General features: G+C 37.4%; 2 protein-coding genes across 6 annotated transcripts; one reads left to right on the top strand and one right to left on the bottom strand.

Moving 5' to 3' along the window:
- Nucleotides 1-7: 7 nt before the first annotated feature.
- LOC122062697 (NAC domain-containing protein JA2-like) lies at nucleotides 8-1596 on the bottom strand (the record flags this gene model as incomplete). The annotated part of the gene is made up of 3 exons (XM_042626341.1): nucleotides 1332-1596; nucleotides 150-436; nucleotides 8-51 (listed from the first exon to the last, which is right to left on the bottom strand). Coding segments are annotated over exons 1-3 (596 nt in total), but the record flags the coding sequence as incomplete, so codon positions are not given.
- Nucleotides 1597-6351: 4755 nt separating this feature from the next.
- LOC122062698 (serine--tRNA ligase, chloroplastic/mitochondrial-like) lies at nucleotides 6352-12553 on the top strand. Of its 5 annotated transcripts, none has more exons than XM_042626343.1 (6): nucleotides 6352-6806; nucleotides 6907-7055; nucleotides 7502-7595; nucleotides 7679-7827; nucleotides 7925-8017; nucleotides 12314-12553. In XM_042626343.1, exons 1-6 carry the CDS (start codon nucleotides 6536-6538, stop codon nucleotides 12536-12538), a joined length of 981 nt encoding a protein of 326 aa, XP_042482277.1. In that variant the 5' UTR covers nucleotides 6352-6535; the 3' UTR covers nucleotides 12539-12553. The 5 variants fall into 5 exon arrangements, with proteins under 5 accessions (XP_042482277.1, XP_042482276.1, XP_042482278.1 ...); XM_042626342.1 differs by having other exon boundaries at nucleotides 6352-6812; XM_042626344.1 differs by having other exon boundaries at nucleotides 6357-6812; nucleotides 7925-8040; nucleotides 12314-12449.
- The last annotated feature ends 1810 nt before the right edge of the window (nucleotides 12554-14363 follow it).

The raw sequence follows: 14363 nt of genomic DNA, 5'->3' as shown, positions 1-14363 counted from the left end.
TTCTGGCTTTTCTGGCTTCTTATATATCTTACATAAGACCCAGTCATCCAACTACAAAAAAAATAATAAATAAATAAATAAATAATAGTGAAAAAATAATGTTTGTTTAGAAAAGGATTAAATAACAAAAACATAGGGAGATACATAACCTTCATATCATTAGGTCCTCTATTAATTCGAGAAGTACCACTTTCTTTGACCCGATACTCATGCATAATCCAGTCTGATTTGTCACCCTTGGGAGCCTTTCCAACGTAGAAAACTAATGACTTCCTATAGCCAACAAGTTGGCCATTACTTTTTATTAATGTGTCTGCTCCAGTTGCTTTCCAATACCCATTTCCAGCTGCCCTATTTGGTCTATTTCCATTTTTATACTTCCGATCTCTAGGAGTGAAAAAATACCATTCTTTCTCTCCATATGGTCGGTATTTCTCTATAGAACAATCAAATAAACAAAAAAAAAATTAAATATATGTCCATAATACAAATAGTACTAACAAATATAAGACAATCACGACCAAAATTATGAAGTCACTTAATAATTATGAATTCACTTAAAAATAATTTTAGATTTCACAACTGATTTAGAAAAGAAATTAGTTGTAATACTGAATTAGAACATAACAGAATGTACATAATAGAAATCTTTTGTTACCTCTATTAAAGAAAAGAGAGAGAGAGAGAGAGAGAGAGAGAGAGAGATGCAGATTTTCTTTTCGAGTGGAATAAAAATATAAATTAGCAATAAAGAAAGAAAAAAACAATGAAGATTGATTGAAAATCAAAATTCGATCCCTTAAAGGTCTTCGAAGCAGCAGAAGAAGAAAAATAATCCAAGATTGCTATAAAATCAAAATTAGATCTCCTAGAGGTCTTCAATTCGAAGCTGAGACAAAAAAATAAATAAATAAATAAATAAAAGTCAATACTTGCTACTTTGAATAATTAAAAGAGAAATATAAGGAACTCATGAAAAAATAAAAGGAATTAAATTATCTATAGGAATCAGTTATATTACAGAACGTGTGTCACGTCATCCTCACCTTCCTCCGGCTTATCACAGCCATCTATTCAGGGTTCCAAATTCAAGGGTGGCAACTAAACATAAGGGTTGTGGTGTTACGGGATTTAGGTAAGGCCACTCTTGATATTATCGAGATATGGTGTACTTAAGAGCAAATCAGTTCTTTGTAGGAGAACTCTAACGGTGTGCAATTAGCACATGGATTCCATGTGTTCATCACAGGACCATAGGAGAACCTGATCCGAACTTGTACTTCTCAAAGTATGTACTTTTCTTTTTTAATGCAATAAGATTAGAAACATACCAGCGAGCTCCTCAGGGTTATGCTTGTAAAGCTGAACCTCTCGGATTTGATTCATGGGTAGTGGGTGATTCGCAACCTTTTTCTTCAGATAATAATCAATAAGCTCATGATCAAGAGGACGAAACCTGAAACCAGGTGGGAAGGAGTTGAAGTAATCAGAGTTATCATCATCATCAACTACATTGTCAGGAGGAGGAGAATGGCGAGGAGAAGGAGGTGGTGGTCGTGGCGGTGATCGCATTGTTGCAGAGGGAAGAGAAGCCATGGCTGCTTAGAGTGATGTGTTTGCTCTCTCTCTCTAGGGTTTTGAAGAAGTAAAGACTCCTTTTAATTTAAACTGATAATCTATTTATCTGTCAAGTTTGTTACTTACTTAGATAGAATCTGATTCTGATAACAATCAAATTAGCGGTAATTTCGTATTACGTATCCAGAAAAGTATGAGTGGGAAGGGGGTCGACCAACAGAATTCTTTAGAAGGAATAACACCGTTGGATATCTAAGAAATATAGTTTAGATTTAAACACGTGTTAGATTTCCACTCAAAGTCAATAGTTTACTCCATTTATACTTCTTTGGTACTCCTACTTCTATGCGCTTTCTACGTAGTCTAGATTCTTCCATTTTTCAATTTTTAATTTTCCACGTGGTCAATTTTTATTGGATTAAAACCTGATATACTAGACTTTGTGTCTCTTTGTTTTTCAAATTTGAACTGTGTTTTAGCTGCCATGTGGCCTATATCTTTTTCTTTTCTTTAAAAAAGTGGCCCGTGGTCGAATCATAGTTCATATCTCATCGAGATATTTGAATAAACTAATGAAATTGTTGTTCCAATAAAATTCTTATCCACCTCAAAATAGAACGGTTCTTTTATATTGGACATTTAGCCAATGATTCACTTGAACACTTAACTTAAAAAATCAGTTCATTGATAAGTAACCACAATGTGGTCTGGAGTGTTACTGTATCATTTAGGCAGAATGCCGTCACCAATTGTTAGTAAGAAACTGAAAGACATCTCAGAAATGGAAGAGAAGGGGTAAGGTAAGGAAGAAACATCTATAAAAATAAAAAGGAGAGTCCGGGAAATAAGGATGATTTGGACAAAATAGATAAAATAGAAGAGACCCGAGTAAATGGTGAACCAAAAAGTCTCAAAATCTATTGTTAATAATACATAATACAATTTTTTTTCTTCCTATTTTACCCTTAAAATTGCATGCTTCTTTCTTTTTTTGGACAGAAGTTTTCTGTGCTCAACCAGTTATGTGGTATGAGTAAAATATTTTTGTAAGAAATGTGACATGGTGGTATGGTTCCATCCACCAATCAAAAAGCATTAAAACTTATCTATTAGATGTAATTCCTAAAATACCCTTTTACTCTCACTATCATCATCATTACTCCTAGTGTTGTCAGATTTCAGCCCGGCCTGGCAAGTCTGATAGAGTCCATTTGATTAATGCTCAACGAACCCACCCGGTTAAAGCACATTTAAGACATGTTTAAGGTTTTAATGGTGCAATAGCACTTTTAAGGCTCAATTAGCCGGATTAGTAGATGCCCAGAGGTTGACTGAGCCAATTAGATTACATAAACAACTGTCACGATGCAAGCCAAAAGGCCCAATAAGGCCAGTTAGGCTTGATTATTAGGTTATTAACATTTAATTAATTATCCATTGATTTCAATATTAGTGAAAATATTTATTGTTGTAAAGGGAATTGTAACAAATTAATGAATATGACGTTATGAATAGGGAAATTGATTTATAAATTATAACAATACGTCCATTGATTTCTTGTTCACTATACAAAATTAATTAGACAATTAAATGAATGATTTGATAGTAAAATTATTTTTTTGATTTCAATATTAGTTTTCTTCTTGTAATTAGTTATTAATTGGTTTCAATATAATTATCTTTCCCTTACAATGATTTAATTTGTAACAATGATTTCGCCACAAACTCTATTTATTTATTGATTTCAATATTATCTATCTTTCCCTTATAATTTATAACATTAATAGATTAAATCAACTTCCTCTTCCTAGTGGTAGTTGTTTTTTTTTTTTTTTTTTTTTTTTTGGTAGCATATTCCTACTTGTTTACTTGTTTGATTTGGTGAAGATGATTTAAGTGTTTTTATGGAATTTTTTTTTCCGCTACAAATTATGAATGTAAGATTTCTTTATAGTTCAAGCTCAAAAACAAAACCAATCTAAACTGGTGTTAACCCAATATGAAAAACCGAAATAAACTAAAATGGTATCAAACCGAAATCAAAACTTTTCGAAAACTAAAGTTCCTTAACAATTTGGTTTTAGTCTCCCACATTGTTATATTGAAACCGATTCAACTCGACCAAAACCAGACTGGATCGATCGTTTGACACCCATAAGGGTCAATAATTATAGGATTTTCATAAAATTCAAAAAATAAAAAAAAAAATTTAGTAGTTTGGTTGTTTTGAGGGTGAGAAACAAAGCAATCAACCACATGAATTAAAGAAACACGTCTGCCTACGTGACAAGTCATTAATTTCTCCCAACTTCTTGAAATACTACCATTTTGGATATAATTTTGAGAGAAATGACTTTATGACATGTGGCATCCAGAACTTTACTACATAGCAGAATAAAAAAAATTTATAAAATTTCATTTGCTTGCCATACTTTTTTTTTCTTTCTTTTCCTTTTATTGTTCTTTGACCCCCATTACATGTTGGGGCCATTACTTTTCCTTTCCTACATCCTTATATTCACCAAACAAATGGGATTGAAGAGAAGAAACAGAGTGAAATTAAAAATACAACCATCCATCAAAACCATAGAAGTTTTGAACGAAGCAAATCAAGTTCAAACTGAATCGATTGAAATCAATATTGATTTCAATCTCAGTTATTTTGGATAAGAAGAGAGAAAGAGAGATTGATTCTAAAATTCAGGATTTTAGTTCAAAGACAATAGGAATCCGGGCCAAAGGTCCTCTGAGACATTCATTCAATCCCCATCCTAGAAGGGGGATTTCAATCCACTGAGCCTTTTTTTTCCAATCATCAATTTTTGAAAACCATGAGGTGACCTGCAATCAATACCTATCGACTTCCAATTTCTGTTTTAGAATTTTCGAATGAGATGAGAAATTTGTATTAAAAAAAAGTAGAGATGATAAATAATAGGATGATATACAATATATGAATGAAGAATGGCACATCTCTTTGCCTTATATAAGTGTCAATACAGGCCTAAGGTAGATCTCTGCCACACTCTGATAGTCTGATTTACCAGTTGCCATGGGAAATTAATTTATAATTATCGGTTGGGATTGATCCCAAGTCTTGATCAATTTGATACTCATCCATTGATACAATCTAAAGATAACAAAAAAAAAAAAGAGGGTAAGTTCGTCCGGTCCAAATCGATCGATTTCAAACAATTTGATATCAATCCAGATCGATATTGGTTGAGATCAATTTCAAGTCCCAAGTTTTGTAACCTTTTTTTTTTTTTTTGGTAGAAGATAATTCACTCATTGAAAACATCCAAAGGGGAATTAGTCACGGTAGAATCCTCCCTTAGCAAAATACCATTCAACCAAGCATCATTACAAGGAAACTCAATTTAGAAGAGGAAGAGAGCACCATGATGGTTGAAACAGAAGTTGCACTCCACAAACAAAGAGGAAAGATATATAATATCATCAACAACAGAGCAGATATCGGCATTGAAACTCTTTGACTTTAAAGAATAGATCAACTATTGAGAATTACATTAAAAATCATCGAAGGCCACCTTGCAGACGCATCTCTAAGCATAGATAAACGAAGAGCGATGGATTTGACAATAAAAGGAGAGGCTAAGACAATAGGCCGAGCTTAAGCAATCATAACCTCCCCAAAGCTTATCGTCACCTTCTTCCAAATCTTGACCATTGCTGCACCAAAATTTACTTTTAACAAAGTCATATGGGGCTTGATCCAATCGCATGTAGCACTAGATGGAGGAGGCTGAGAGGAGCATTGACGGGTTGAAGAAACTTGGGGCCTGCATGATAGCCATTATATTTATGGGCGAAATATATATCTAAAAATGACATTTTGTGTTTTTGTTTATGAGCCATATTTTAGAGTAAAAAAATGTGTTTGATAATGTGTAGTATTTTCTATTTATGGGCTAAAAAAATAGCACATATTAATTTCTGTATATGAAACTTATAATTTTAGAAAATGTTATTAAATACCCAAAATTTTGACATAGTTGGTGGTAGTGGTGGTGATGGTGGTGGAGGTGGAGGTGGTGGTGGTTGAAATTGCATTGGATGTGTTTTATATTTTAAATATGAAATTATTTTTTTTTTGCCTATTAAATTATTCATGTGTTCATTAAAGAGCAACACATACCCTATTTCTCCTTCTTATTTCTCTGATAGATAAATTCCTAAAAGATGATTTGTTTTTTTTTTAATTTCCTAGTAACCTTTTAGTCTCGGTTCATTTATTGAAAAAAAAGAAAAGAAAAAGAACCAACTTAAGCAAACGGATTTCTTTTATTTTTTGTTTTCAAAAACAAAATAATAGAAAAATAAAGAAACGTAATGATTATCATGCACACCTTGGCTACATGCAGTAAAAACTAAAAGCCAAGCATATGCTAAGAAATTTTTTTTTTTTCCTCTTCTGAAGGGGAGGGGTTAGCTGCTTGGAAGGATTTTTTTCTTTCCAAAAAAAGAAAAAAAAATTTACGTTTGGGAAGAAGCAACCTCCACATCCTCTCCTCCCACCATATTAGTGTAATGATCATCCGATGGCTGAGAGCTCGTAAGGATGTGTACCCAAATACTTATTGGATCAGTGCAGCAGCAGCTGAGGATGTGGACTCGAAGGAGCAGCCAAACAGGGTTCGAAATGGCTTATCCAAATTGACTCTGATCAAACCAGATTCGAGTCGAATCAATCCTCTATGGAAACTAGGGTTTAAAAAAGGGAGGGCGGGTGGGATGGGGTTAGCCGAAATTTCACCGATTCTGATGCTGACGATGCCGGTCCGGATATCTTTTACGTATCTTCTCTGTCGAGAAATGAGGATAATGTAGATGAGAAAGTGCATCTGTGGAAGCATTCAAAATATCTGTTGCTAAACCTAAACCCCTCTCTCACTGTGATTGGCGTTTGCGGACTTGCAGACTCGTAGACTCGGATATGGGTTTTCCTCGGGGTATAGGAGGGACGACACTTCAGTCCTTGAAACTCGCAGCCGTTCCATCTTCTTCCATCTTCAGACCCACTTTTCCCAAGACCCTCACCTTGCATCCTCTAGGACACTTCTTCAAGTTGCAGAGGTCTGCACTTCCTTTCATCATCAGGGCTTTCTCAGCTCCGGGCTCAGCCCCAGCCCCAGCCCCCCCCCCCCCCCCCCCCCCCCCCCCCCCCCCCCCCGCCCTTCAGACCACCTCGATTTCCCATGAAGACCGTAAGGGTCTCTCTCTCTCTCTCCATCTGCCTTTTTTTTGCTAATTTTCTTTTTCTGTGGATTTGAAATCCTATCGTCTTTTATCTTTGTTTGGTTTCAGTTGCCAAACCTCAATGGAGAGCTGCAATAGATTTCAAATGGATTCGTGACAACAAAGAAGCTGTTGCTGCAAATATTAAGAACAGGAACTCCAATGCTGATTTGGAGCTAGTGCTTGAGCTTTATGAGAAAATGTCTAACCTTCAGAAGGTTAGGGTTCTTTAATCATCTGTTATCAATGGAAAATATTGAAATGATTTCTTCTATATGATATCTGTTTTTGAGGAATTTATTAAACTTAATTCAGTTAACTTGAATGATTTAGGTAGTTTGTTTTTGAATTCTGATTGAAAGATTTGATTTTTCTGGCTGGATGTAGGAACATTAAATTTTTGAAATTTGGTTTTGGCATTGGACTTGTAATTTCGATGGATGTTTTATTGAGTTGGAAGAACACATAAATATATATATATATATATAGTTATTTATGCCCATTGTTGTTGGATGTTTTATTGAGTCATCAATTGCAGCTATGGCTCCATGTACTGCAATTTGCAACAATGAGTTTCTGCATCCTGTGGCAAATTAGCAAGAAACATCTGAGGAAAGAAAAATCTTCTTTTTTGCTTAATCTAATTTTCAATCATAGATGGCAGGAAGTTGAACGGCTTCGTGGGGAAAGAAATGTGGTTGCTAATAAGATGAAGGGAAAACTAGATCCATCTGAGCGCCAGAAATTCATAGAAAAAGGCAAATACTATTTCATTGTCTTATTCCTGCCAGGCTGCCATTGTTTGGTTTTAAGTGTTTCCTCTGTCTTATTGTGTTTGCAGGAAAGAATCTTAAGGAAGGTCTTGTCTCTTTGGAAGAAGACCTCATTCTACTCACTGATAAGCTTCAACAAGAATCACAATGTATACCAAATATGGCTCATCCAGATGTTCCAATAGGAGGGGAGGATTGCTCTGCTTTGAGAAAGATGGTATCATGGATTTAAAATTCTCTGTTGTTGAGTTCAGTATCCAGGTGCATACATCTCTCCATCTTAATTTTTTTTTCTTCTTTTCTTTTCTTCATAGGTTGGTAGTCCACGTGAGTTCAACTTCCCTGCCAAAGACCACCTCCAACTTGGGAAAGAACTTGATCTCTTTGATTTTGATGCAGCTGCAGAGGTATCCATGCTGTTTCATTTAAGGTATTATTTGGTATTAGTATGAATGGAAATCTGGTTTTTTTAGTGGTGTTTCTATTTCATCATGAGAGATATTGGGAGTTGGTACTTCTTTGCTTCTTAATAGATAAGTACATTTTTAGGATGTCTGGAAAAGAATTCTGCATTACTTGCTAATATAGAACTAGAGTCACAAGTGATCCTAATCCCGGGTAGGATCTGAAATTATGGCTGAATAGAGAAGATGTCTTCTAATAGGCTTGGTTCTAGCTCTCAAACACTCTGTCACATCAAACAAATAAAAGGAAAATAAAAAAAGAAAGAGAATTCGATGGAGGGTTAAGAAAGGGGAAGAAGAATTAGTGAATGAGCATCTTACCCTCAGGTTTAGGCATCTCACCCAACTGCATCCCACAACACAACTACATAAGCCATCTTTTTCTTTTTTTTTTCATGAATAAATTCGTATTCAATGTTGTAGCCCTTTACAAACTTATATAGAAGACTCAAAACTGACTCAAACACTAAAAAGGAAAAGCCTAACCCAATCCTTCACTAATTGGAAAACCTAAATTGACTAAGAAACTAAAATAACAAAGGAAATAGACTCAAAATAGGACTCTAACTAAACTAATGAATTAAATCCCGTTTTCCTACTTTCTACCCAAATTTTAGGCCAATTAAAGTGACCCATTACAAAGAAAACCCATAGGATCAAAGGCCCAACACATACATAACCCAACCGAAGGCTTATTTGCAATAAAATAAGCTCATTAAGTGACTTATCTACATCACTTGCTTTTTTGTGGACACAATAATCCAGAATCATCCATGAATGGAAAACACAAGTTCTCCTCTGTGTCTTTATAGTTTTTACCAAAATTGCTGTCCAAACATTTTGCTTGATCCCTAAAATGAAGTTCAGGCTCATCTATTTTCTATACCTGCTTTTGTGGGTTGAGGCTCTTTCTTTTTCTTTTTTAAAATAAAGCCTTTGCTTAAAAAAAAAAATCTAGACTTGTCTTTTTATGTGAACTTTTTTTAACCTGCCCTTGTTTCCTGTTAGTTACTACCAATGGTGGCAAATGGCCATGCATGTGCATTTTTTTCCCCACAACTTTTCACTTAAAAATGCTGTAACAATAATCTAGCGTTCAGGCCGAATGGAGTAAAGGCATACACTTTTCGTAATTTTGCGCTTAAAGATTGTGTGACAGATGGTCTCAGACTCTTAGTTTCAAAGCAAATGGGGTATTGTCTAAGTTGCATCCATGGAGTTTGTAGTGGCTGGATTCTGATTTGTTACCATGTGGATGACCTGCAGAGAGGCCTGGAACGGATTCCGAGGGGGGACTTTCCGATGCTTAAGTCAGATCTTATGCAATAGCAGTAAGGGAAAATGGGTAAGGAATGAGTAGTTGTGTCAGAGGCTGTGAAGTGAAAATACCTAGGTCCCTACTTCCCTATTTAAAGAAGGAGACGAGGTAGAGTCCTGCTCGAATAGGGGAGTCCTTCCCAAATAAGGTGTTGAGTTGCATCCCTTACACGCGTGGCTTATCTATACGACAACGGAGAGTCTATTCCCATTGTGACTCTGCTCATAAGGAGTTTCGTCTCCTTGAGTAGTCCGAGTCTTGTTGTGGCTTTGCCAATGAGGAGTTTGTTTTTGAACTGGTCCTCTACCACTTGTCAACCGCTTATAGGCCGGTAATTTTTATGCATATCAGATGACCCCACTCCTTTGGGCCTAATACGGGTCTTCTGAGGGAATGAAGGTTTTTAAGATTTTCATTTTCTTGGTGGGCCACATGTTGGGTTACCTCGATGGTCGGCCACAAGTTGGGGTACCTCGGATGATCAGCCACTAGTTTTCCTTTTTTGGGCTTTATCTCAACTCTTTTAGCTTGGGTTGTATGCCTTTGGACTTTCCACTTTTGGATTTTACCTTGGCCCATTTTGCTCGACTTCAAAGCCAGAACGAGGGCTTGAGGGTTTTTCATTTTGGGCTTCATCTCGGGACTTTTGGCTTGGCTTATATGCCTTGGAGCTTTCCTTTTTTGGATTTTACCTTAGCTCATTTTACTCGGCTTCAAGTGCTTGAGCGCAGCTGGAGGTTTTCCATTTTGGGCTTTCATCTTAGCCCATTAAGCTAAGCTTTTGTGCCTTGGAGTTTTCTACTTTTGGATTTTACCTTGGCCCATTTTACTCGGCTTCAAAGTTGGAGTGAGGGCCTGAGGCTTTCTATTTTGGGCTCCATCTCGTCCAGTTTAGCTTGGCTTTTATGCCTTGGAGCTTTCCAGTTTTGGATTTTACCTCAGCTCATTTTGCTCGGCTTTTGTGCCTTGGAGCTTTCCGCTTTTGGATTTTACCTCGGCCCATTTTGCTCTTCTTCAAAGCCGGAGTGGCGGCCCTAGACTTTCTATTTCTATTTTGGGCATCATCTCGGGCCTTTAGCTTGGCTTTCATGCCTTGGTGCTTTCCATTTTTTGATTTACGTTGGGCCATTTTGCTCGGCTTGAAGTGCCTGAGCGCGGCTGGAGGTTTTCCAATTGGGGCTTCATCTTGACCTGTTCAGCTTGGCTTTTATGCATTGGAGGTTATTTTGCTCAGCTTGAATGCCTTTAGGCCAAGCGAAATGGGTCAAGGTGACCCGTGATTTTTAAAATTTCACATGAGAGGCAGTGGTGTGAGGCCGTACGCAATTAATGGTGATGTGATGGGGATTTAGAAGGGCGTCTTGGAATGATGACACGCCATTCTTGCTTCGTGAACTCGAAAGATTGCATTTTGTGACCGTTGGGCTGTGGAGATCTGTATAAGGGGGTGAGTTTTGCTTCCAGTGCTTCACATTTTCTTTGAGAGAGCTTAGCACAGTTTGGTTGGTGTTCGTCTTCTTGGGTCTTCAAGTTGTCTGTACACTGCCTGAAGAGTTCAGTATATCAACAATTCAGATTTCCTCTTTGGCCGACCTGCCCCCTAGCCATCAGTAAGTGCTGACCTTCCCTTATGTCTTCTTTTAATCTGGCAGGGGTAATTAGAAGGATCCCTTCTGACCTGTCAGACCATGGGTCGTATGCTTCCAACCACTCCCATTCTTCCTTATCTGGGTCTGAGTCATCTTCTCCTTGGAGTGAGAGTGGTTCCGAGGCTTCCACCTCTGCTCGTGACCAAAGGGCTATCGATCTGACAGCTTATATAGAGGCTGATGCCGAAGCAGCTGTGCTGGCCGACCCTGCCTTTGAGGTCGGGGCATTGCATATAGCCAGTTCCATGACTGAGGGGTGAATAGCCAAACCGTAAGACCCTAATGCTTATATATTGAAACAACAATAAAGGGGATAGACAAGTATACCCCTAAATTAAGTCATTACATACAAATCCTTAACAAGACATGTGAATACCCAAACTACCCTTATAACACTACCAACACATTTATAACATTGTCAACACTGTGGTTGGTATAGGAGAGATAAAGCTATCTTAAAATAGAAGCTTATGTCATCCAACCAGTAGGAAATAAGAGCCTCCATAATAAAATCAATAGGAAAGCACTTCCATAATAAAATCAATAGGAAAGCACCAAAATCAAAAGTTAAACCAATCTTCTAAAAAAATTCCTACAAAAGGGCTCTTTGACAAGGTCTGGAATCTTATCCAAAACACAATCTGAACATGAAGAGTAACTGTGAATTATAACCACAGGCTGTCATGTCATAGTTGAGTGGCTTTCACAGTGGGTGTCACAATGACAATAGATACGCCATCATGGCATTACATCCGGGATACTACAAATCCTTCAGCATTAAGAACAGTGTAAAACAACAACAACAACAACAACTAAATGGATGGTAAAACAAATAAATATATGCCTCATTATTCCGCTAATAGAATATGCTCAAATCATTGTCATCGTAGTCTTGAAGAAGCCCATAAACAATGTAAGATAAATCCCATTCTACCACTACAATATCCATATTTTCATTAGTTTGCTTCTTTGATCTTGAACAAGTGCCTTTCATGGCTCAATTTGACCAAAGAAACCTCTATAGATATGCTCGTATTTGCACTTTCATCTTAGCTGCTCCAATAATAATCACATTCACCCAAACCAACTACTAGAAAGCTTCAGACTGACTTCCCTTGCAGATCCTCTCCCCTTGCCTCTTATTGTATATGGATTATTGATCGGGTTTTAAAGCATAAATTATTGAGATTCAAGTGTTGATTTCTTTACAGAAAAAAAAATGGTGTGTTGATTCGCTGATATCTTCTTGATGAATATAATATGTGTGTGCAGGTAAGTGGGTCTAAATTCTACTACCTAAAGAATGAGGCGGTTTTGCTAGAAATGGGCCTTATCAATTGGACACTTTCAGAAGTTATGAAAAGGGGCTTTATACCTCTAACCACCCCAGAGATTGTACGATCGTCTGTTGTTGAGAAGTGTGGATTTCAACCTCGTGGAACAAACACCCAGGTCTGTGCTTATATTCTTTATGCTGTTCCAATGTCTAATCATTGACCATTTAGTCAATATTCTTTAGGGTGAGCCATCTCATCTTATCTATTTTTTTCCCTCCTTTATTTAATCTGAAACCAAAATGATTATTATATTATTTATTGGAGATGTGATGGGGATTCGGGTTTCAAAATCAGAATCGGAATCGCATATGGGCCTACAGCCAAGATAAGAAGTGGAAGTCCAGCACCTTGCGTAGGAGATAACTCCTTTGGTTCTCCTCGGATAGCCCTGAAATTTCAGGCGAGGGCTGTAAACCTTGAGGCCTCTTGAATCCGACAGGTAGGGACCTCAACCAGCACGCAAGGGGAAGCTGTTGCACCTGTAACTCAGATCTAGCGATGAACAGTGTTCCAGGTCTGTTCGTGGAGTAATAGCTCACAGCAGAGGTTGCCCTGGCCAAGAAAACCCAGCAGTTGGGTCGCCTCAATGAGGTGATTCTAGCCCCCAAGTTTGAGGATGAAAGGGCTTGTGTCAAGGGAGATTCCTTCGATTCTTTGGGCTGTGATGTATCGCCCAGAACAGGGGATTCACCGGTGTGGAAGGATCAACAGAAGAAAACTAGGAACGAAATAGAAAGGAAATAAATAGATAATTAAATTACAAAATTAATCCCAAGTAATCCCACACCCAACTACATCAAGATGGACATTAGCCCTGTATAGATGTGCTTGCATGTCGTAAAACAAAAAAGGCTGTAACCACTAGACCCTTGAAAAACAAAAATAGATATCCCCGGCAGCAAGGTTGATGCGGATCCGGATTCCAAAGACTGAAGTGGGATCGCTGAGGCCCACAAGAATGACTAAAAATCTCAAATTTAATGGTTGAAGGGTATTCTTGTAATTTCAGAAACAAACAGAGCTTTAGAAATAAGTAGATGGCAGCTAGGGTAGTTCTAGAACTAAAAATTTAATATAAGGGCTTTATTTGGAATTTTAAAGAAAGTGAGTTAAAAGAACAAAAGTTCAGTAAGGGGGGGTTTTATGTAATTCTGAAATGTCCTTACTTGTAATATAGAGAAACTACCTTCTTCAACTTAAGTCACGACTGAAAACGGAAACTAGCTGTAAAGAAGAAACCTCAGGTCGATAGAACGCAGCCGATAGGCCTCGGTTTGGCTTGAATCTTCAAACGTAAGGTCACAATAGCAAATCTTCTATGAAGCCAGCAGCACAAGACCCACGACAGCCCAGATCTGGAGTATCTCAAGCCTGCAACTTGGTTTGGCGGTAATAAACCCAGTTCTGATTCTGGTTTGGGTTTCTTCACAGCAAGTTCCAGCTTTGGAGGGGAAATTCCAGGAGTTGTGTCGCCTAGGGGAGGGTTACCTTCGACCAACAGCTCAACCCAAACAACTCACGCACAGCTGAGTTCGAAGCACCTCAGCAGGGCTGCAACTGTCGCCCAGAACAGAGTAAAAAAACCAGAATACAGAGAGGAAAGGAAGAAGAAGATCAGAGGGGAAAATCACAGTATGCAAAAATAAGGAAGAAGAAGAAGAAAAGAAGGGAGAAGAAAGTGAATCTCAGAGAGGGAGGAAAAGAGGGTTGGCAGTCATGGTTTCCAAACAAAACAGCATTGTTCAAATTCATTCAATTCAAAAATCCATCCTTAGTTGGGTACAGAAACACTATTTAAAGACTTGAAAATAAACCTACTTTCCTAATTGAAACTGGAACAAATATTGCGTCTAAACTAAGATAGAAATAAAATCTCATCAAATAATAATTTGCCATACTAATTCTAACTCTAAAAAGGAATCAAATTAAATGCTATCTCAAGCCCAAAGCCCTACGCCCAATTGCATCAGCTCTCCCGGTCTTAA

The sequence above is a fragment of the Macadamia integrifolia genome, unplaced genomic scaffold (genome assembly GCF_013358625.1).
Source record: "Macadamia integrifolia cultivar HAES 741 unplaced genomic scaffold, SCU_Mint_v3 scaffold1090, whole genome shotgun sequence".
Classification (NCBI taxonomy): Eukaryota; Viridiplantae; Streptophyta; class Magnoliopsida; order Proteales; family Proteaceae; genus Macadamia; species Macadamia integrifolia.
This window is presented reverse-complemented; position numbering and strand designations above follow the sequence as displayed.